The sequence below is a fragment of the Antedon mediterranea genome, chromosome 1, assembly GCF_964355755.1.
Source record: "Antedon mediterranea chromosome 1, ecAntMedi1.1, whole genome shotgun sequence".
Taxonomy (NCBI): Eukaryota; Metazoa; Echinodermata; class Crinoidea; order Comatulida; family Antedonidae; genus Antedon; species Antedon mediterranea.
The window spans coordinates 15,940,678-15,966,295 of NC_092670.1; the positions used below are offsets into that span (position 1 = coordinate 15,940,678).

The 25,618-nt window shown below is 35.8% G+C and overlaps 3 protein-coding genes and 1 long non-coding RNA gene across 4 annotated transcripts; 2 read left to right on the forward strand and 2 right to left on the reverse strand.

Annotated features, from left to right (window-relative positions):
• Positions 1-93: 93 nt before the first annotated feature.
• On the reverse strand, positions 94-7,164 carry LOC140058598 (uncharacterized). Its single transcript, XR_011847028.1, has 3 exons — positions 7,107-7,164; positions 6,568-6,760; positions 94-298 (listed from the first exon to the last, which is right to left on the reverse strand). It is a non-coding gene; the product is annotated as an uncharacterized lncRNA (long non-coding RNA).
• Positions 2,494-6,825, forward strand: LOC140058587 (uncharacterized). Its single transcript, XM_072104271.1, has 6 exons — positions 2,494-3,403; positions 3,636-3,947; positions 4,169-4,387; positions 4,512-4,920; positions 5,537-5,671; positions 6,064-6,825. The coding sequence occupies exons 1-6, from the start codon at positions 2,538-2,540 to the stop codon at positions 6,418-6,420; spliced, it is 2,298 nt and encodes a 765-aa protein (XP_071960372.1). The 5' UTR covers positions 2,494-2,537; the 3' UTR covers positions 6,421-6,825.
• A 652-nt stretch (positions 7,165-7,816) lies between the features above and the next one.
• On the reverse strand, positions 7,817-25,054 carry LOC140058604 (guanine nucleotide-binding protein subunit alpha-12-like). Its single transcript, XM_072104288.1, has 3 exons — positions 24,565-25,054; positions 22,103-22,153; positions 7,817-12,047 (listed from the first exon to the last, which is right to left on the reverse strand). Exons 1-3 carry the CDS (start codon positions 25,021-25,023, stop codon positions 11,478-11,480), a joined length of 1,080 nt encoding a protein of 359 aa, XP_071960389.1. The 5' UTR covers positions 25,024-25,054; the 3' UTR covers positions 7,817-11,477.
• LOC140058613 (uncharacterized) lies at positions 13,573-14,496 on the forward strand. The gene has a single exon (XM_072104299.1). It carries the CDS (start codon positions 13,633-13,635, stop codon positions 14,482-14,484), a length of 852 nt encoding a protein of 283 aa, XP_071960400.1. The 5' UTR covers positions 13,573-13,632; the 3' UTR covers positions 14,485-14,496.
• Positions 25,055-25,618: the final 564 nt, after the last annotated feature.

Consider the following 25,618-nt stretch of genomic DNA (forward strand, 5'->3'; position numbering starts at 1 on the left):
AACCTTTTAAACTTGTCATCAAAGTGATTTTTCTCCAGTGATAAAAAACTCATATAAAAAAATAAAAAAATGTTTTCTAATGTGATATACAGGCACAACGAAACTATATACAGTAGAAAGAAATCGTGAGATGACCAACGGGTCAAAATTTCCCAGCCCAGTACATCCGGTTCTCTTTTCCGATTGCTTCAACATTACCTTCTTTCTATTCACAAACCAGGTATCCTTGACGGCCAAATTTCTAAGTATGTAAACTCGTAATTGGTTTGTTCCATGAATGAAGCGTTTGACCTGGTCTCTGTTTCCATCCAGGATTAAAAACAAAGCGGCGAAGTTTAGACATCATCCATTAAAATAAAAAAAAATGTATAGTAAAGTTAGCTTGGTTGTCTCCAATCCAAAGGTCCATGGTTCAATTCTAATCTAGTGGTACGATCGACTCACGACTCTTTCTACTCCACTCTCTAAGCCAAATAAGAATTAGTAGCATGATTATAGTTCAACCATTTTGTAATTGCTGCTGAATGTTGAAGCACACGTCCAAAAACGTACATTGACTATCACTTTAACACGCACCGTAAACTGTTTCCACAAACAAACAAACATCAACGAAAAAGATAGAGAAACCTGGCTCACCAGTCGTCATCATCAACCATCCAATAAAGTATTTTTTGGAAGTATTAAAATTAAGTCTTTTAACAAACAAAAAACCCAATTTCAATGTGTGCAGAATTTTCATTTGAACACTAATCAAAAACTGATAAATGAGTAGGAAACATTTTTCTGTAATTGTTTACACCACCATTATGATTGAATATAGCAGTTTTGTAAAGCATTTTGCTACGCTCACTGGCATCACAATTGTCCTTGATTTAGGCCTATGCCGTAATTGTATGACAAAAAAAAAAAAGAGACATTGATCAAATGTTGTTATAAAAGACTATTTAAAAAAAACAACTAAAAACTATTTTTATTTAGTTTTGTGTATAAAATAAAGTAGGGCCTACATTTATAATTATAATGAATAGTCCTTGAATAAAAGTATACAGTTGTTGTTGAACAACCTTGGCTGTTTTACCCTTTCCTTTTCCTAAGCCCTGTGTATTTGATAGCCTGATATATCTCATGGTCTACGGACACGTGATAATCAAATTGCTGATAAAAAGTGTTGACTTTTTCAGATGTTATTGTCATAATATAGGATTATCGGAGATAAGGATCCAAAATTTCTGAAGAAAACGATCATCTTATTCCCAGGCAACCGGGCTACACCAAGGTCTTTAAAGCCGGTTTCTCGTTGGAATAATTAATATTGGGCGCGAGCAACAGTGTACGATAATCGATGTATCCAAAACTTGTTAAACTATAATAAAGCATAATGGTGGTTCACTTGGAGGTGAAATTACCAAAAGTAGGAATTTAATATTTAGAATAAATTATCACTTCAGGGTGCAGTAAAAGAAACCAAGTTGACACGTAAGCCGCAACGCAAGCGACAGTTGGAATAATCCATTCAGTTCGCTCACGTTGTGGCTGACGTCCTTTTTGCGTTGCGTCCTAGTGGAAACCAAGCTTTAAAAGACTGAATACCACGACACGCCGGTAAAAAATGTTGTTCTCAAGTCCAAACAATGAAAAATTAAGATGCATATAAAATCAACTTTTAGTATGGCATTTTGTATTCATTTTCACAGGAAAAACACAAATTTCACTCAAAGACATTCTTACAGACAATGGGCTTCCGATTAACTATTTTTAACAGTTTTTTGATTAACAATTTATTTTAGATTTTTGGTCAAAGTAAATAAAAATATATAATAAATAAAAAATAAATAAAAGTCTGATATTAAAATGGCCATACAACAACAAATATTACATTACAGAGGACAATAATCTCAAACGCTCAGTGACATTCTATACATTTGTTTCTAGTTTTTATTTACAATAAAAAGTACTAAATATAAAAAAAACAGATAAATTAGAAGGATATTGGCAAAAATTCACTCGTCGTCTGGATCAACTTTTATCTGTTGAAAAAACAAAACAAAAATCAAGACAGAAGGTATATCTGCCTATTATTTCCAGGATGGATTTTAAGAATGTCCGGTCGGCTGTGTTTGGTTTTTATCATTCTGGGACACATACCTGGATTGCTTCCGGCACTAGGCGACGTAATCCCGCCCTACCATAGCCCTGTAGGTATTAGGCTAGTCCCTTGGAAAAAAAAGTTTTGGACTATTCTATTAAATAATCAACATAAAGTTTAATATAATATTTTATATATATGTTATCTTATTATAAGTGTATGTAAAAATATGATAAATCAAATATAAAACCAATTTATAAAATAATAATAACGTTGCCTGTCTTATCTAACATTCACATTTAGGCCCTATTATAAATAATATCGATAACTGATATACAAAATATAATCAACAACCCTAACTTAAAATGGACGAATTTCTCTAATAAATAGGCCTTGCAACTAAAATTAAGTTTCATAGTTCCCAAAAGTTGGCTAGCAGCAGTCTAGTAAAATGGTGGTAAAGTTTATATCACTGGCCACAATGGCCTTTGTTTTTACGCTTGCTTACACCAAGCCCAGTTCAGCTAGCGTCGGAGGACCAGCAGGTCCAAAAGCCGACTCTGTATCTTCTTTTTTGAACGCTCAAACAGTGAAGCGATCAGCAGAGAGAACAGCATCACAAAACACATGGACGTCATCTTCTTCAAAACCTTCGTCGGGTACTTTTACGTCGAAACGAAAACGTTACGTCCCACATCACCCAGCTGGATACGTTCACCTTCCACCACTACGGGAAGCTGAGAAGAATGACATTATCTTCAAGAGTTTAAAGAAAACATTTACAGAAAGAAATAAGAGGCGTCAGAAACGTCAAGCCGCCGCCGGAGAATCAGATGGGTTTACGTATGAAGATTTATCATCACGTCTAAGATACATGCAAGCCCAGCTCTACAGAACAATCCACGACACTGCACTTCCAAAGACATCCGACGCCGAATCTTACGAACATCGTCTTACTATGATTGTACCGGGAAAGGTCCTCAACCAGGCCGATTATGATCCCGCTCTCAACTTGGCCAATTACCAAGATGGGGATGAAATTCCAGCGTCAACGGTAGAAAACGAATTTAGATTAGCTGACGTAATTCCCGATGTAACACTGACTGGTGGAGACACAAGTAGGCGTCTTTCACTCATCTATAAACGTATTTTAAACTACCTTGTACCCAATGAACCAGTTGTAAGTGAGGCTCTCCAGCAAAGACGTAAAACTGCCGAGAATTACCTACTAGAAGAGGTCAAAGATCCAGTCACCCAAGATACTAAATCACGTCTTCAGCAATTTCGTCACTATCGACAACTTTATTATACTGCCAAGTAAGTGATTTCTTTTATATATTTTTTTACAATACACATCTTGCATAACGGGCAAAGTACGTGGCTTAACATTGATTGTCGACGCAAGATATTGATAAACGCGGTCAATATTGGACCGTCCTAAAGCTTGTACATACGTCATTTAATGTCCATTACCGTAGCTTTAAACTATGACTTTTAGTGAATAATTGCGACAGGATCTGTAATTAAGATTTGTTTTCATATTTTTCAGAGATAATTTAGAACGTGAGTTAGAAGAAAAGAAGGAAAGCACAGATATCAAAGAATATAGAACATGGTTCACTCGTCATTTTACGAACTTAAACAACATTGTGGAGAGCACGTACCTTGATTGGCTGCTGATCGGATTCAAGAATCCAGTAGAGGACGCGATCACACTCCTAGATACCAGTAATTCAGCCATTGAGCTTGAAGCTTCAAAGGTTTCTCTGCGAGCCTCTGAAACTACCTCAATCGACAGAACAAGTCTTATCTATCCTGTCACAATGACACCGAGCAACTGGTACGGCTACCTCAAATACAGGTAAATTCAGACCATTCAAAAACTTAAAATTCAAATTGTTCTAAAAAAAACACTTTGACGATCCTACTCCAAATTCAGTTATGGCTAAATTCAAACTCTGTTTTAATGAAAAAGTTCCCAACGTGCACACTAATCGTCTCTGATGAAACAACAACTCTTGTGTTTTTATCATAATACAATACTTCATAAATAACCTAGAAAATTTTCTTTTTGAATTTTAGAGAATTGAAGAAATCTAGATCGCAGTTGATGATAGAGCTTGTAGAATTAGAAAAACGAAAATTGGATTTCGAATCGGGCGTTGACGTACAGAGATACTACGGTGAACAAGGACGAACAGAGAAAGCAGGTATAAACATCACTGCAGAGAAGATACAATTGAAGGAAAAACAAACAGCTTTAGAAAAGACTAAATTTAACTGCCGTGAACGAGATCTATGGTAAGCATTGAGATAATTACTTTTTATTCAGTGCTGGAACAACCTTTCATCAGATCGACCTTTATAACAAACACTGGGCATTTGGGTACAATAATGTCTGTTATCTTCAATACATTTAATCTAGGTTTGACGATTGTGCTGATCTAACGTCTGCAACTGGCGCGTACAATGACGAGTACAACGACTGGCGCAACAAGGAGACTAAATACCTTCGCTACGACATCTTGGATCGAAATGAAGGCGCTCTCGTACCTTTCTTACAAAACCAAATTGACCAGATCAATGCCGATATAGCACTTATCAAAGACGAGATAGACGCAGCAGCATTAGTCACAGAGGAAGAAAATGAAATATATTCCGAGCAAATTGCAGAAGATAACGAGTATGAGTCTAAATGGACAACAGTTGAGTTTACCTCCAAGTCTTCTCAGACAGATGAGTCTTCCATTGCGACAACAAGCTCGTTCTCGACAAGTGCCTCAGCCGGTTACAGTGGTTGGTTCTTTGGCGTATCTGCTAGTGCTAGTCATTCAGTAAGTACAATTTCAATTATTTTAATTACTTTACTTCTTACGAATTCGTTGTAGTCTAGGTAATTAATATTATCAAAAAAATAATTAGTTTGGCACATATGGCATTTCATACGTATATAGTTGAGCTCACAAATCAAAACGCCGACGGGTGAGCTAACATAAAAAAGACAATGAAATACAGACTTAAGGCAAGTCTAGTTGATAAGGCTATAATAAAAAGATATTATATACATTTGACGCTCGAACAATCACTTTTAACACCTTTTCTTGCCATTTTGTGTTTTAATAAGTTTATCTTTTAAAAATTTTACAGTGGAGAAAAAAGTGATTCACTGAAATAGTTCTGCTATGTTTTATGTGTACTATACTTTGTTTAAATCCTAATAAACTAATATATATATAATAGTATATATCTAAAAAGAGCAAGACGTAGCAATAGTATACAAACTTTCATTGAAGTAATGTTAATATCTATAAAGTGGGACGAGTCCATGAAAGACAAAACAAATCGTTGACGCTCTTCTTACCACCAATGTCATGGTAGTTAGTGTAATGTATTGCGGTCTTAGTTGGTAATTATATAAATATGTAACATTGCATTAATTTTATTATCTAGGAATCTCACTCATACGCAAACTCCAAGACATCGTTCAAATCTCTGGAGATGAGTGGTTCTATCAAAATACTGAGAGTGTCCATCGACAGAGGATGGTTCAATCCGTCGATCTTTGCCAACGCTGCAATCGGTGTGGTAAGTACTAAGCCTTTGATCTTATGTCTGGCTGCGATAAATACCAACAATACTGTATTATGTACTGTACATAATTGTCCGCGGCTCGCGGTATCTGTTAAGGTGCGTGATCGTGTGATCTGATCGTGTTGCAGCCACAGATAAACCCTTTGACTCATGGAATAACTATCTTTCACTAACATAGTGATGTTGATGGTTATTTATTACCATTATTTATTTTATAGTAACATGATTACAGTACATATAATATAAATTTGGGTTAGAAACTGAGCGAAATACTAGACTTTTTAAAACAAATTCGTCTGTTTATAAAAAAAAATAGAATGAGCTTGTTTTTAAATATATTATCTATAAGTATAATTAGCCTGTGTTTATCTTAAATCTATTTCTAGACCGATCCAACAATAGCAATTTCTCCAGGACCTGTATCAAACCTTGAAGACATCGGTGATGCTTACGAACTTCCGGTTTACTCTACTGGTCTTCTACTTGTGAAAGATGTTCGAATTCGTCTGCAGGGTCTTGACTACTCCACTGAGAGTACTATCATCCAGTCATCAAGTTCTACAAGTGGTGGTGTTGGTGGTAGCTATTATGGTCTCTTTGGTTTGAGCGTCCAATCTAGTTCTTCCAGGTCATCTGACTCAGCCAGTTTCTACGCCGAAAGCAACGAAGATGGTCTCACTATTGTAATTCCTGGAGCTCAAATACTTGGCTATTACAACGATGTCACCCCCAAGTTCCCATAGTTGTGATATCATATTCATAATCATTCCAATTGTCATACCAATGATGTAAATAGGTCAGTATGTGGGTCAGTGTATTCTTAACTAAATACAGTGATGTCACAGAAAAAAGGCTTTAATTAAATGCCAAAAAAGTTTTCAACTACTTACTGTATCCTATCGTAGTTAAACGGTCGAGGAACCAAGTACCAGATTAGTAGTAGTGTACGATGGCGGAATATGTTCATGGCCCATTATAGTTGAACATCTTGTTCTAGGCTAGTACTTGATACTGTTTCTTATTCAGTAGGCCTACGTGGTTTAAACTTTAACAACGCATCATGCATTTGCTTTGACTTGATAACTAAAATAGGCCTAACACTGTTAGTTTTAATAAGATTAATAAAAAAACAACAATCATTTTTTTTTGTAGTTGTGGATTTATTTATTTCCAATAACAATGAAACGTAGTAGGCATACAAGAGGAAGCCCCGTATCTCCCTCATCGGCACTCTATCCGATCCCACCAACAATTGCACTGTTTGAAATATATCCTGCCCAACCTCCACAGACGGCAGTCTCTCATGTCACAATCAAGGGGCCAGCCTACCCTAGCCTACCTAGTATTCTCATAATTTATAACTATTATAAGTTAAAAAAGGTCTTTTTTTCTACTATTAATTATAAGAAAACTACAATATAAGACTTACCCAAGCGAGATTCATGTTATCATCCGTTGAAAAGAATAAATGTTAAGTAATAATTGGTACACATCTCGACTACTACACAATCTACATGGGCGCAGACATATTGTTTTGGTTAGGGCGCCCTCAACAACTATCAATTTTTCGAACATATAAAATCTTTGAAACTCTCTCAACATTTCGGTAGGCGCTCAATATTTTAGGAATTTCACTTTTAAAATCTGTACTCTCTTTCATATAATTATGTCTAAAATGTTCTTCTCAAAAAATCATATATACTGTAATTTATAAGAAGGACAGGACAGTTTTCTTGTGTTTTGCTTTCACATTGATCATAATTGGCACAGTTCAACTATTATCTCCTTGTGAAAATGCCGATCTTTAAAGCAATACAAGTCATTTGTCATATTCGAATGGAAACTTTCGTTGATCAACATTTGAATAGTAAATTTGTATTCAACAGAAAGACATTTGAATAGAAAACGTTGACAATGCAAGCTTTTTTGTTAAGAACAATCTCAATGCTCAAAATACTCTGTTAAATAAGTACTCAACAGAAAAACTGTACTCAACAGAAAAACTGTACTCAACAGTAAAAGTCCCAATCGAATACGACAACTGTCTTCTCAATACAACCCCAATGTGTTGTTTTATGTTATCATCTCAAATACAGTTGTATGGAACAAAACTATAACAAAATAAAATACATTTGTTGATTTCTATCAAAAAAATGTTTTATTATCAAATCCAAAAGATTCTTCAGGACCATCTCTCAAGATAATCGCATAATCTATTAAATATCGGAATTTGATCATTTAATATTTTTAAAACGTGGTTGTTATATAGTCAGAAAGAGTTCTAAATTCCTTTAAAAAAACATTTTTTCCAGCCATTAATATTTTGGTTATACTGTATACCATATCATAATACCAGCCATATGTAAACTTAAAAACCTAGATCTCCATGACTACTACTGGCTACATACTCTATCCAAACTAAAAACCTGCTAAATGTATCCCTTTCAGGATCGGTAATTCATAGAATTGTCTACCCCGTGTATGCTACTTATTGCATAGGGGTGCCTCACCCTCATGTGGATTATTTCAAACCACTAGTAAACCTTTTCACAAATTTCAAACCTTTATCCTCAATGCCAACACATAATTATAACCTCCCCAATTAAATGTTTACATGAATATATGTTTAAAATATTCAAAAATAAATGATTATGAAATAGATTTTAATACATATTTTTTTCCATAAAAAAAAATGTTTATATAAATATTTAAGTTATCTAATTATAAAATATGAATATTAATGTGGAGCTACAATTTGACTTGTATGATATGTTTTTTTTTCTAAATTTGAATTTTCTAATTGTTTTGATTTTTTTGGGATTAAATATCTTATAGATCATTGAAATAATTAGATTAAGGTTTTTCATAAAAACACACAAAAGTAAATATTAAAAAAACTATTCTTATATATTCTTAAATATTTTAATCTTAAAAACATTATTACAGAAAATCTATTTTCGTTTGTATCGGCTACAGTATAGCATAGGATTTTTCTGTTCAATCAATTGATATGTCCATTGCCTAATATTGTATAGTATAAAATACAATTGATATGTCTAGGCCTGCTGTATGTAGTAGTATCTACCGTAATAGCTGACAGTAGGAATGGCCATGTAATACTTTTAATCCATAGATAAAATTAAAATTATAGGTAGTGAAAAGGGTCTACAGTTCAGGTTCGTGCCAGACTGTGCATACAGCATCTTCACGACGTATCTGGCTACCAGCATATTGAGTAAAAAGATTGGGGCATAACCAACGTGTGGAGCATCGTGAAAACCAACATCGAGACGCGATTTTATTTGGTTGAGCCAGACCAGAGTAGGTGCGCAAACACTTTAAGAGCTAGCCAAGATCAACCAGTGTGAAAAAGGCTCTGGGTTTGGGACAATCTGGGAGAAGAAATAAACATATGATAGCTTTAACTGAATAATCGTTTTTCAATATCATTTAAAAAGAATAAGGTTAACACCTACTTTTGATGAATACAATATAATTATTTATTTAATTACTTTTATTATACAAAATTTATCTGGGTTACTAAAAACTTTAAATAATTACCATTTTGTTTATGGGATGATACTAATATATGAGCCGATACAGTTTTGGGTGGGAAACACATGTTTACATCTTTTATAAAAGTCAGTCAGTAATGTAGTATTAGTAACAGTGTACAGTAGTGCAAGCATGCTGTAAACGATACAATACAGTATCAAGTGGTCGTACATTGTTATACAAATAAAGTAATCATCTTTTCCCACTAATTTTTATCATAATCGTAATTGAAATAATGGTCTGACTATACAGTTTAAAACGTCTATACGTACAATACATATAAAAAACTATTTACATAAATGAATAAGTTTACTACCTTTAAAGATTCCATTATTACTTTAAACAGTAATTGGTGGTATATATTTGTTTACTTGTTGCATTTAAAATATACAAATTGTTGTTACTCCTTATTATACTGAAACAGGCTGAATCATGTATTGTTCTAAAGCTATGTCTACACTACAAAACTAGTTTGATAAAAAAGTGTGATGTGCTAAAATATGGTAGTGATATACCCAAATATGGTAGTGATATGACATCATCATGTCCGTATATGGGTCCATCACATTTTGTTGTCACATAAAGTTTGATAGTGTAGACAGAGCTTAAGACATGGTTGTCAAAAACCCCTGGCGTCAAAAGTTCAACCGCTTCATGGATTATTAGAATTTTGAGAGCATTTCCAGTTGGGTGTCTACAAGTATTGGGAAACATGGTGGATATCATTTCAAGGCCAACGAAAAGTATTATTCAATAAATTTAATACAGAAAATTAAAATTAATATTATCCAACACAACGTACAGTACAGTAACTTGAATCTGAGATAGCGGTTATTGTACTAATTTGTTAAGAGCACCCACATAGATTAGGCAGTGTACTGTAATTTACAACAAACACACCCATTATTTATCGACAGGCAAAACAAAAAACACAGAAAATATGGTCAACTTCCAAAAACCAGAATATTCTATGACCAGAAAATCTTTTCTATATTAAAAATGCAATCTGAAAACCAGTACATATTTTATATAATTGTTTGGTTTTCAGACATTAACTATATAATTAAGAGTTTTGTGCAGACAAAATACGAAAAAAAATAAGATGAATGAAACCAAAAAGAAAAAGTGATACAGTCTAGTAAATCTATTCACTACAACAATTTCACATCCATTTGATGTCACTAATAGAAATTCAAACATTAACTAATAATCATTAATGTAGAGTTCATTAAGTAGCTTTTACATATCAAGATTTTATCATATAAAAAACTAAACAGTGAAGACATAGTACTTCAACAGTTATCACATTCTAAATGCTTAAAACTGTAGATTGGTGGTCTGGTTCAATAACAGTATGATGCTGTATCATACATGTGATGCTGTATCATACATGTGATGCTGTATCATACATGTGATGCTGTATCATACATGTGATGCTGTATCATACATGTGATGCTGTATCATACATGTGATGCTGTATCATACATGTGATGCAGTATCATACTGTACATGTGATGCAGTATCATAATGTACATGTGATGCAGTATCATTCTGTAAATGTGATTCTGTATTCTACATGTGATGCTGTATCATGGCTCGAACTGGCATCATGTGACATATTACAGACTTGCAGAACGTCGCACCAATTGCATAATAAATGCTGTTGTCATAGCTTTCATGTGTAAACGGTAAACCGGATATTTGGATATTGAGTAAATTGCTGATAAATCTGCAGGTTCTCGGATGTTCATTTTATACTGCTTGGTAGACTTTGGTGCTTGTCCCTAAAAAAATTCTCCAGAAACGTTGATGATGTTCTAGCGTATCTTTAACACCAAGTAACTTAAAAAAAGTGTTGTAATTGGGTGTTTAAAAAGTATATTGTTCCATACTTTATTAAGTCCTCAGAGCTACTCAATGAACCAATCAAACTACAACAAATGCAATGTCTGTCTACCAATCAGATTCCAGATACCACTGACCTACATGGCACCGCTAGTTAGTAATCAGTCCAACTTTTAAAGGTGTCAAAACATTTCTTAAAATCCACCAGCAGTTATGATGTTCTTCAGAATGTAATTTCATCCACCCTCTTTCCTGGCAACACTAATGCCTTAGCCTCCTAATACCATACATTCCTTCACAGCAGCATGTTAGCAATCATTTAAGGATATCCATCTAGAGTCTGGATTGATAAACCTATAAAAGTACTGTATTTTTTTTTTTTTTGTGGGAGAAATATTATTCACTGTAACATTAAGTTCTTAAGATTGTCTTGTAGTATCGTGTCTCGCACTGCATGAAAAACAAATCGTATGTTCTCCGTGTCGACTGCTGTGGTAAAGTGATGAAACAACGCTTTACTACGTTCTCTACGTTTCGAGTCAAACATATTTAAGAGAAAGTTCTGAACATCTTCCAACTTTTGCGGGTCGCCATTGAAGTTTGGAAAATAGTCACTTATGCTGACTTGCTTAACTTTTACGGCAAGTAAGTCTGTTTTATTCAAAAACAAGATTATAGAAACATTAGAAAAATACTTGTTGTTAACAATTGTTTCAAAAATATTACACGACTCGACGAGTCGATTTGTAACACGATCCTCCATAAGAACCTGATCGAATTCGCTCGATGACACCAAAAAGAGAATTGATGTGACACTCTCAAAACATTGGAACCATTTTTGACGTTGCGACCTCTGACCTCCAACATCGACAAACTTGAATGGAACTCCTTTGATGTCTATCAGATGCTCAACGATTCCTTTGGTGGCTTTACGTGCATGTAATATATCTTGTGTTGTTGGAAGATAGTCCTATTAAAATAAAATATATTCGTTAGTGGTTTTTAATTTCATTGATCATTTAATTCGGCTAATTTAAATTGAGTACGAGAAGGTCCTTATTTACAGAATATTACATAAACCACCAAGTAATATACTAAAAATTAATGAATTTATAAATGATATGGAAATTAGTGAAAATAAAAAAAAGCCACCCCAACTGAAATTCGGACCCAGATTCTTATACTTGAAAACTCTCCTACCGGTAATAATTGTCTACCTGACAACCAAAATAAAAAATCATAGGCCCTTTTCGTACTTTAAAAAAAATGCATTCTGAAAAATCAATATACCGTACTTTGGGCATGAAAGTTTACTGAAGCACAGCACTTTAAGAAACCTACAATCCACTATGCAAGATGATTAGGCAAAAATGTCCATAGATATAAATAGTAAAAAGATAATGAGTAATAATTGCTGTATTATTTTCTTTTAAACGTTTAAATGTCAAATATCCTATATAAAGTGTTTGATCGCTTTTTTTAAAACACAGGTTTAAATCCCATTTTAACCTCATGGAAACATGATATAGCAAAATTTTAAAAAAGTATAAATAGATTTTAGACATCGTAATGAGTAATTGTTGGGGGATAGTATTTAGTGTCAGTATTCAACCAAAATTTTGAAAAACATTAATTTATATTTAATTAAAAAAAGAGCAGTAAAAAGATAAGTAATCTTTCAATAAACTGTGTATGTATACAACATTCTTTATTTTATTTTTTTCATTTCATACACATCCAATAGCGAGTAATTCGCCAACTACAGGATGGATAAACTATTTAATCATTTATCGTGCTTATAAACTAAGGTGAGGCTTAGGGAATGGATTTGAAAGAGTCGCGAGTTACAACCATGGCACTAGGTCAGGATTGAACCCCGGACCTTAGGATTGGAAGGCAAGCTACAGCTCCACTACTACTACAGCTCTTAAACTTGATATTATCAAGAATGGGGTTGTTTCACCATAATTAACATACAAGACAAGTGGTGACAAATTGTGGGAAATAATATTCAAATTCACCAGTACAGTTAAAAAACACGGTAATTAATTAATTACCAAAGAATAACTACTGTACTGGGCGGTTCCAGGGGGTACAGTAGCTGTACAGTAGCTCTACAGTAGGTCAACAGATTGGTTAAACTTGTAGAGGCAATTTGCATATGTGTTAGCAGGTGTAACGAACGGCATGCAAACCTTTTTATTCTTTGTCTCTCTCTCTCAACTACCGACCGTCGAACAAGCAGGACGTATTTATTTTACTTACCGTTGTTTGTTAACACAAGGAACTTTGCGTATCCTGTACATGTACAGAAGAAACCATTATTATTGGAATATATTATGTGTATATAATTACGGAGCCAAGTATAAGAAGTTACTAATGATATTTGAACCCAATGCATGCTCTCACAACACAGTATAGTGGGTAAGTTGGATCTCACTAAGGTGGTGATCCCGACGTGATCTAACGAGAGTGCTTGGAATATTTAAATATTTTTCTTCGTCGTTGTTGCAAGATTACTTTGAGTTGTCGTTGTTTGATACGTGAATTGAATTATGGCGAGACCTTCTCCGGTAAGAGGTACACCGATCAAAATGGCCGCTAGAATGGATAAGGCACCACCTGTGGCGGCTGCTGTAAGTTTAAAATTGCCGCCATTTTGGCCGAATGACCCACTTATTTGGTTTGCGCAAGTGGAGGCTCAGTTTGTTACCAGAGGAATTACGGCTGAGGAAACAAAGTATTCGTTTATAATTGCTTCTTTGCCGCCTAATATCGCACAGGAGGTTCGGGATTTATTGCTAAGCCCTCCATACCAGAGACCATATACCCATTTGAAATCGGAATTGGTTAAAAGGACATCCGTGTCGGAGCAAAAGCGTCTTCATCAGTTGTTAACAACGGAAGAATTAGGTGATCGCAAGCCTAGTCAGTTACTACGCAAGATGTACCAATTGCTGGGGGATCGTGATTTAGAGACATCCATCCTGAAACAGTTGTTTGTGCAAAGATTGCCTACTAATGTTCAATTGATATTAGCGTCCACCCGTGAGGATATGGACCTTTCAGATCTGGCAGCGTTGGCCGATAAAATTTTGGAAGTTTCTCCACCACCACCTACTATTGCCACGACAATTAAGGATACGGGTGCACGCGCAACGTCAGATGAATTAAGAGAATTGAGAGCTGAGGTTAGTAAGTTGACCAGCCTCGTTTCTTCCTTGGCGAAACAAGTCAGAGGCAGAAGCCGTAGTAAACAACGTGAAAGCCGAAAACGCTCGCCCTCTGCTACATCTAATGATGGTTTATGCTGGTATCATCATCGATATGGTAACAAGGCACATAAATGTAATTCACCATGCTCTTTTTCCTCACAGAAGGCGGGAAACGACCAAGCCAGCGACTAGAGACGGCGACAGCTGCTGGCGTTGGTGAAGGTAGTCGTCTATTTTTTATTTCTGATCGTACTTCGGGACTCAGATTCTTAGTTGACACTGGAGCGGAGGTTAGCGTGTTACCTCCATCAATAACAGACAAGTTGCACCGAAAAACTGACTTTGTATTGCAAGCAGTAAACAAATCTACAATATCTACTTATGGGGAGCGTTCCTTAACAGTTGATTTTGGATTTCGACGCACGTATAGGTGGATATTTACTGTTGCTGATGTGCCTAATGCGATTATTGGGGCCGATTTTTTACGACGTTTTGGTTTAATTGTGGACTTAAAAAATCGCAAACTTTTCGATGCTACTACTAGTATCAGTGTCAAGGGAATAGAATGTACCCTAGCATCACTTAGTCCGGTCTTTCCGACCCCAAAAGTAAATCCTCGTTTTCAGGAAATATTAAACAAATATAAAACGATTACCAAACCATGTTTTCGTAATGGAAGCGTGAAACATAACGTTACACATCAGATAAATACAAATGGGTTGCCAGTTTGTGCCAGACCTCGCCGATTGTCTTCTGAGAAATTGAAAATTGCACGGGCTGAATTTGATCATATGTTACAATTAGGAATTATACGGCCCTCAGATAGTAACTGGTCGTCGCCGCTACACATGGTGCCTAAAGGAACAACAGGTGATTGGAGGCCATGTGGGGACTACCGAGCGTTAAATAATGTGACTGTTCCAGATATGTACCCCATCCCTCACATTCATGACTTTACCGCGACTCTCTCGGGTTGCAAGATTTTTTCTAAGATAGATTTGGTACGTGCATATCATCAAATACCCGTCGATCCTAAAGACATTTCAAAAACCGCTATTACTACGCCGTTTGGCATGTTCGAGTTCTTAAGAATGCCATTTGGTCTTCGAAATGCGGCACAGTCATTTCAGCGTTTTATTGACCAGGTGTTGCGGGGTATGAATTTCGTGTATGCTTACATTGATGACTTACTTATTGCCAGCATGGATACTGCTGAACATGAATTGCATCTTCAGGCACTTTTTAAACGTCTCGATGAATTTGGTATCATTGTTAATCCGTCCAAGTGTGTATGGGGTGTGTCTTCACTACAATTTTTAGGTCATCAAATTAACGAGTTTGGGATACAGCCATTGCGTTCCAAGGTTGAGGCGATTGAACAGTTTCCAGTACCAGATACTGTGCGTAAATTACGTGAGTTTCTGGGATTAATTAATTTCTACAGACGGTTTATACCTAGATGTTCGGATTTGATTCATCCATTAACTGATTTACTTGTCGGTAAACCTAAAAAAGCGATTGAACTATCTCCGACGGAAATTGAATCGTTCAACAAGGTCAAGTATGCACTCGTCGAATCAACTCTTCTAGAACATCCACATCCTGACGCTGCATTGTGTTTAATGGTAGATGCGTCCAATTGCGCTGTAGGTGGTGTGTTGCAACAAATGGTAGCAGGGATTTGGCATCCACTTGCATTTTTTTCTCGACGCCTAAATCCGGTGGAAAGGAGATATAGTACTTTTGGACGGGAATTACTAGCTACCTATCTTGCAGTTAAGCATTTTCGCCACGTTCTAGAAGCTAGAACATTTTATATCTTAACTGACCATAAACCTTTAACACACGCATTACGTTCCAGCGCAGATCGATATTCGCCGCGAGAGATACGTCACTTAGACTACGTCTCACAGTTTACCACGGACATTCGACACGTCAAGGGTAGCGAGAATACCGTAGCAGACGCACTGTCACGTATGGACTTGAATGCAGTGTCAGCTTCATCGGAGCGTTCTATTGATTATGACGTCATGGCTAGGCACCAGCCAAAAGATGCGGAGTTGCTCGAACATCAGCATAAGTCTGTTTTCAAGTTGAGAGACGTACCGATAGCGACTAGCGGCGGTACTATTGTATGCGATGTCACCACTGGTAATCATAGACCATTCGTGCCCAAAGGTATGCGTAGGTTAGTGTTTGACTCTTTGCATTCACTTTCTCATCCAGGGGTTCGAGCTTCACTAAAATTAATCGCTTCACGGTATGTTTGGCCTGGTATGAACAGTGATGTGCGGACATGGGCTAAGTGTTGTTTAAAATGCCAGAAGAATAAGGTTCATCGCCACACTGTGACACCATTAGGTACGTTTGCGACGCCCGACATAAGATTCGACCACGTCCACATAGACTTGGTAGGACCACTACCTGTATCGGATGGTTATACTTACCTACTGACATGTATCGATCGCTTTACAAGATGGCCAGAGGCCATATCAATCACCAATATTACCGCTGAAACTGTAGCCAAAGCGTTTGTCACTGTTTGGGTATCCAGATTCGGTGCGCCATCCACCATCACTACAGACCGTGGTCGTCAGTTCGAATCGGCACTATTCACCGCCCTATCTAACATGTTGGGCACAAAACGCATTCGAACAACATCTTACCATCCTATGTCAAATGGATTAGTTGAACGTTTTCACCGCCAATTAAAGGTTTCGCTTAAGGCTCAAGATGATCCTCAGAAGTGGAGTGAAACTTTACCTTTAGTTCTTCTGGGTCTCCGGACAGCGGTCAAAGTTGATTTAGGCTGTTCTTCATCGGAACTGGTGTATGGAGCAACCCTGAAACTTCCAGGGCAGTTTGTCGCGCCTACTGATATCGCCTCACATGAGCCTGCGAATTACGTACATAGATTGCAAAGACACATGCAGAATATTCGACCAGTGCCAACACGAGCGAATCAACGCACCGCACAAATCCACGACGATTTGCGTGAATGTACTCACGTGTTTGTTCGTTGCGATAGCGTAAAGAAACCTCTTCAGTCTCCTTACAATGGGCCATTTAAAGTTTTAAACAGAACTGACAAATACTTTGTTTTGAGCATCGCAGGTAAACATGAAACTGTTAGTTTGGACAGACTAAAAGTCGCCTATGTAAATAATGGTAAAGCTATTAACAACTTTCCAGAATCGTCAAGGCAACCGGAAGCAGGGCTTTCCCCAACCGCAAGTGCTATTCCAGTCGCACCTCCGCCACGGCAAACGCGTAGCGGACGACATGTACACTGGCCACGTAAGCTTGCAGATTATGATTGCGGTTGAAGAAATTCTGTTAGTTTATTGTGCTGGAAGTTTTATACTAGAATCATTTTTTTTTATTCATCGCTCGCTAACATTTCATTTGCGATCTAGAGGGGAGCTGATGTAGAGGCAATTTGCATATGTGTTAGCAGGTGTAACGAACGGCATGCAAACCTTTTTATTCTTTGTCTCTCTCTCTCAACTACCGACCGTCGAACAAGCAGGACGTATTTATTTTACTTACCGTTGTTTGTTAACACAAGGAACTTTGCGTATCCTGTACATGTACAGAAGAAACCATTATTATTGGAATATATTATGTGTATATAATTACGGAGCCAAGTATAAGAAGTTACTAATGATATTTGAACCCAATGCATGCTCTCACAACACAGTATAGTGGGTAAGTTGGATCTCACTAAAAACTTCTTGAGCACAACTACTAAACGCCTACTACCCTTTAAATAGCACTTCCTCTTTCATAAATCCTGGATCTGCCCCTGTGATGTACAGAAGCAACTTTAAAACTATCATTGGCAATGTAAACATTAAATTCCAATCAAGTTCCAAACATGTTCTTTACATTCATTTGATTTATCTTTTGTTTATTGCATGACAGTTTGATGTTGAATGCAAACTTTGTAACTACTGTACTGTACCACCAAACCATCTGTTAAGTCTTTAACAAGCTTGGTTCCCATTTGGACGCAACCAACGCAAGGAAGTTGGTCAATCACAAGCAACAGTTTGGGTGATCCATCGCGTCCCGATTGGTTAAATAACTTGCATTTTGCTTACGTCCAGGTAGATACCAAGCTATTTATCTCTTGTTTACAGGAAAGGTATTTACAGTACATGAACTTTAAATGCTAATAATATACAAAAGAACATTTTTTTTCTATTCTTCTTAGAATTGATTTGATAATTCTAAGATTAAAATGATAATGGGAAAGGGTAACGGAATTGAATTCACACACATGAGTAGAGCTTTTCAATACAAGCCTGTCTAGGGCAGTAATGAACAAAGCAATTACACAAGAAGGAAATACTTCAGAATAAAATAAAGTACGCAAAGTTGTTGGGTTTTTTTACCAATTCTAATTTTACTTTTTGAAGTAATAGTGAGTAAAAACTGCATAATTAAAATTTGGAATGAACCGTTTTAGAGGCGTTTACCACCTGTTGGTCCCATCCTTTACTAAATGTGTGGTTTTTTTTTTGTAATTTATTTGTATGTGCATTTTAGTGAGAGGAATAACTAAAATAATTATTTTACAGTAGAATTACCATATGATTTTCATTACAAAACTATTATATAAAATAAGCTATAATATAAATGCTGAATGTAATCTGAAATTGGAATTGTATTGTGTTTTTGGATACCATTTGATAAACAATAGCAATAAGGTGTTTATGTAGCATTTGGCTATGCTACGCTGGTGAAATTGTTCTAGGGACTTTGAGTTTAACAAATTTTACTGTATTGTACCAGGATTGGATCGACAATTGAGCAAAGTGTTCATATTTAGCCTAAATTAGAGGGTGGGATTACAGTAGTTCATTTTTAGTCACCGGTTAATCAAGTAGTCAAATTCCATATGTCTAATGGTAGCTAACGATATCAAAACCTTTGTATTCTTAAAAACACAAAGGAACTCAAATATAAACACTGGTTATTCTGCACCAATAATTTAACAATTGAAGTAAAAACATTGACTGTGGGTGTTGTCATTGTAGTAGAAGCCTGGCTATATGCAAGGCTTGGTTTTCAAGACTTACAACTGTACTACAGTACTGTAGACTGGGTTATACACTGCAATTCTTACTGTATTTGTACCTTCACCCTTGTTTTGTCACTGGCAAATAGAAATGTGACACTGTAGCAACTAGCATATTAGTTATAGTGTAATTACACCCTATAAAGAAAAGTTTGATTACCAATAAATGATCAATAATTGATACTCCAAGTACAAAACATAGTTTTGTAGAGCATTTTGATACAAAAAAAATAGTTTTGTACAGCATTTTGATACTGTACACCTGTCCTTTGTACGAATGGGTAGGACAGTTAGTTTTGTGTCTACACTGACAAAAATGTTTCCCGCGATTTACTTGTTAGTTGTACTACAGTATAATATAAGCCTGACTAATGCATTGGTATACAGTATGTGATACAACAAGTAGTTTGGTACATTTCAGTTCCTTCTTTACAGAATGCATCACAAGTAGCTGCTGTAGATAAACATACAATGAGCTATAACTAGAAGTGTAGCATATAATAATGGGTAAAATGTGGTTAACCTTTGGACCTCATCATTTACTTGACTGCTAAAGCTCTGTCTACACTATCAAACTAGTTTGACAAAGTCTTATGCGATGTGTTCAAAGGTAGTGATATACCAAAATTTGGTAGTGATATGACACCATCACGTCCATGGGCACATCACATTTTTTTGTCATATAAAGTTTGATAGTGTAAACAGAGCTTCAGGGAGTAGATTCAGGAAAAGAAAAAATAATCAATATTTTTGCCCTTCTTAAATGAGATAATAGATGCAAATATGCTTTATATGTTCAATTCAATACAGAAGGAAGTACAAGATAATGTTCATATCATCACATCTCTGTGAAGACCTTTCTTAACCAGTGACTAACACAAACTTACGAAATCTACCACAAAATACCATTTCCGACCAAATGTGCAACACAATTTTTGTAAGTGTGGCTGTCCTAATCCTACTTAAGCATAAAAACTGTACAACGAATACTATAGTAGTATTAACCTTCAAACAATTCTTTTGTTGACAATAAATCTTGATATGCTGATGAGTAAACATGCAATTCCACATTTGACATTATTTTTTTGTAATTTGAGCCGCTTTAATCATTTTTTAATTCAGAGATAATATGTGCAAGTATTGGGTACCTACTGTAGACCGACCCCAACAATAAGCACATACAAATGGGTACCTAGACCGACCCCAACAATAAGCACATACAAATGGCTACCTAGACCAACCCCAACAATAAGCACATACAAATGGGTACCTAGACCGACCCCAACAATAAGCACATACAAATGGGTACCTAGACCGACCCCAACAATAAGCACATACAAATGGGTACCTAGACCGACCCCAACAATAAGCACATACAAACGGGTACCTAGACCGACCCCAACAATAAGCACATACAAATGGGTACCTAGACCGACCCCAACAATAAGCACATACAAATGGGTACCTAGACCGACCCCAACAATAAGCACATACAAATGGGTACCTAGACCAACCCCAACAATAAGCACATACAAATGGGTACCTAGACCGACCCCAACAATAAGCACATACAAATGGGTACCTAGACCGACCCCAACAATAAGCACATACAAATGGGTACCTAGACCGACCCCAACAATAAGCACATACAAATGGGTACCTAGACCGACCCCAACAATAAGCACATACAAATGGGTACCTAGACCGACCCCAACAATAAGCACATACAAATGGGTACCTAGACCGACCCCAACAATAAGCACATACAAATGGGTACCTAGACCGACCCCAACAATAAGCACATACAAATGGGTACCTAGACCGACCCCAACAATAAGCACATACAGATGGGTACCTAGACCGACCCCAACAATAAGCACATACAGATGGGTACCTAGACCGACCCCAACAATAAGCACATACAAATGGGTACCTAGACCGACCCCAACAATAAGCACATACAAATGGGTACCTAGACCGACCCCAACAATAAGCACATACAAATGGGTACCTAGACCGACCCCAACAATAAGCACATACAAATGGGTACCTAGACCGACCCCAACAATAAGCACATACAAATGGGTACCTAGACCGACCCCAACAATAAGCACATACAAATGGGTACCTAGACCGACCCCAACAATAAGCACATACAAATGGGTACCTAGACCGACCCCAACAATAAGCACATACAAATGGGTACCTAGACCGACCCCAACAATAAGCACATAAAAACCAAAAACTTGCTTATTATTTTTATTTAACTGTGAGCTATTGCTACATAACAAAACAGAACTTTTGACAAGTCATGGTTTAAGTTCAAATTGAAATTCAAGTCAATAAGCCTTAAAGATGTATTGTCCCCCAAAAACATGAAATTGAAGATTAATCAAAGCAGACTTTGAATAGGTTGTTTTGTAGTTTTTATATAATCACTTCCATAGAGATAAAACAGAAAAAAAAAGTTTTCACTTATAAAATGACCAAATAAATGGTTAAATTCAACCAAAAACCAATTGACTGGCAGCCAATTTGACTATTTTTTGCTTTAATTTATTAGTCAAAATTGTGGTGGATACCTATTATTACTGTATGTGACATTAAAATGGCATATTCAACATACATAACAAATTTTAAGAATTATTTTTTCAGGGGTACAATACATCTTTAATATGGTGTAATATTGTAGTAAATGATTCAATATATTATATGCCGGCATTTTACCTTCTTTCCAACTCTATCAACCTCATCCAAGAAGTATTTCACTGCATCAGTCTGCAAAATAAACAACGTAAAATGTTCTTTTAATTTGCAAACAAAAAAAAAGATTATTTTCAAAAAAGATTATTTTAACAATCATTTTAAAAGACAATAAAATTTGAATGTTGTTTCAAAAGGCTACAGAAATTGAGCAGTCTCTGTGAATCAGAAACAGTAGAACAATTATAAAGGGGACCCAACAGAGTGTCCTCTCATTAAGGGTACTGGCTGTATTGTTAAAGCATAAATGTGAGAAAGTGTCACTCTCTGCATTAACAATAGATTTGAGTGAGGTGGGATTATACTAGAGCCTGGAATTATGGTGATATGGTACTACTGTGTAGTGTACTGTACAATAATCATACTGTGTAGGTACATTTATAATTCAACATTAACTAAAAACTTAAGAAAATAAACACACATCACACAGAATAAACTAATATCAAGTAATAAACTATAATTTTTTCAGAACACTTGAAAGTAGTCTTGGTAATTAACATGAATTCTCATTAAACCAATATCAGAAGTGTTTCAAAGTAAATCAGGCTGGGACAATTACTGCATTACCTATCATCATAAACTTACGTTAAACATACTATAGCCCTATTCAATACAGTTAATTGGTAACCTATATAGTCTTGGTATTATTTTAATTGGTTGGTAGTGTAGATCAGATATCCTTCTATATTCCTTCTAAGCTCTACAATACAATGCTGAAGATGTCTACAGTACAATGCTGAAGATGTCTACAGTACAATGCTGAAGATGTCTACAGTACAATGCTGAAGATGTCCACAGTACAATGCTGAAGATGTCCACAGTACAATGCTGAAGATGTCCACAGTACAATGCTGAAGATGTCCACAGTACAATGCTGAAGATGTCTACAGTACAATGCTGAAGATGTATACAGTACGATGCTGAAGATGTCCACAGTACAATGCTGAAGATGTCCACAGTACAATGCTGAAGATGTCCACAGTACAATGCTGAAGATGTCCACAGTACAATGCTGAAGATGTCCACAGTACAATGCTGAAGATGTCTACAGTACAATGCTGAAGATGTATACAGTACGATGCTGAAGATATCTACAGTACAATGCTGAAGATGTCTACAGTACAATGCTGAAGATGACTACTGTACTTGGATTTAATCAATGGAAAGTTGAGAGGAAGGACTTGGGTGTCAAAGTTCAAATTGAATGGGAATTCCAAAACAGTATATCAGTAGGGAAATACAAACGACATAAATAGTTGTAAACTGTACAGTACATACTCCTAATCGAAATTAATTATTGGTATTTAAATACTGTACATTAAAACTAAATAAATTCCTGTCATTACAATACTATTTTTTTTTTGGTTATTATATATCAACTCGGCTGTGGCCTTGTTGATATATAACCTTTCATCATTCACCTCATGCCATTATTTGTACCATTTTACACTCATAAACATTCATTATTTGTATAATATTCATTATATAGGGCATTACTGTAATCACTATTGATTGCAATTGATAGACTGCTACCTGGACTACAAACCAATCTATCCATGACTGACAAGAGTTTAATATATAACCTATTTGGGTCACTATTCATTTGTAAACTACTGATAAATTGAATTATGATAATGTAAGGGCACTTAACCAGGGTTATAATGATAAAAGCTCTATTAAAATATGTTTGTATAGAACAGAGTTAGCCAAAACTGGGTAAACCCCCCGCAAACAATTAAACAGTAATACTAATTTAGCCAACTGCAACCAATTTGGTCACACGACCCATTTCTGCTGTGAAACAACAAATAACCGATTAATAAATTATGGATACACCCATGATCCCAATTTCTTGGCAACAGACACACAAGAAAAACCAGTTAAAATAAATGGCATTCTCAAAACAACGCTAATAATGGTGAGAAAATACCAAATTGAAGTAGAAACGTCATTTACAAGTAATATCGCCGAGTTGAGTAACTGTAAAACGTAAAATAATGATTATTTTGATTGGATATTTGAATTTTTAGGAGCACAAACAAACTTAATATTATAAGGTTTATATAAAATTCTATGCGCAAAGCATGGTGGGAAGGGTTTGGGAGCAAATGTAATGACGCGTACGTACATGATTTGTTCTTTATACGTTTGCGCTCAAACCCTTCCCATCATCGTGCATTGTACAATGACGTTCTTCACGAAATCCAGCTATTTGCGATAAACCTTTAAGCCTTATTAGAAGAAATGGGGTCAAAGACTCAATATAAATTAAAATCAATCTACGTCTAACAAATCGAACATATTGTACGGTACAGCTAAAAAGGACAGTACTGTACTACTACTACATAGGGCTATACAAAATAATTTGTTGAAGACCAGCTAGGCCAGGCCATCATCGACAACCCTTCTTGCATGAATGAACTTACCAGTTGAAACTCTCTTCGCCTGGCGAACGCATCGCGGATTCCGTTATCCGACCACAGTTGCTTACAGGCTGGCGCAAACGTTTGAAAGACTGCGGGATCTAAAGCTAGCTTGTTCTCATAGGACATAACCACAGCTGCGGGGTGCTTATTTTCGGGGTATTGCCACGGTATATTCAATTTATCCCGGGCGTCTACCAATACTTTCATCCCCTTTACAATGTTTGTGTAAATAATCGTACGGTACTCCCGCACTTCTTCGTCTCGGAAGTTCACGCCATGAATAATTTTCATCTGCTTCAGAAATGTACTCTTACCGCTCTCTCCTGCCCCTAATAACAGAATCTTTACTTCTCTACGTAGATACTGCTTTTCTTTGGCTAAAACTCTATCAATATTTTTACTTATAGCCTGTTTCCTTCGTTCATCTTCGCTCAAACAGCAGGTTAGTAAACCAGCCATGTTGAACGCACCAAGTTCAGCTCTCGATCTCAGAGTTTATACCACACCCATGACGTCATAACCGGAAGTAAATACACTCCATGAGAGAACTCTAGGTTTTGATTTTGACCTTTTCAATATTATTTTAATAATAAATACAAACGCAAAAGATGAAAATGCACTCATTTCTAATACATTAAAATCATAGTAATTTTTTTAAACAAAAAAATAAATAAAAAAAATTACCATTGTGTTTGTTGTCAATGAAATATTAATACTCGATAATATACCATAATAATTAAATCCAGGAGCAATTTAATATTTAATTCAATTCCATTTTGTCTTTAATTAGTTTTAATTAGTTAATATCTGTTGGTTTCTAAGTTTTGATTGAACTGAATAGTTATCGTATTAATTACGTATTTTTTTATTTATTTATTAATTTTTTTATTTTAGTTGCAAACTAATAATGCAAAAATATTAGCCTATATCAGTGACATACTTTATTTAGGAGACTCCAACACACTAGCAAAATATCATAATTATGATGATGAAAATCTAATTATCTCTCACGTCATGACTTATGTTTGGTTTAAAATATTTAATTATTATCATT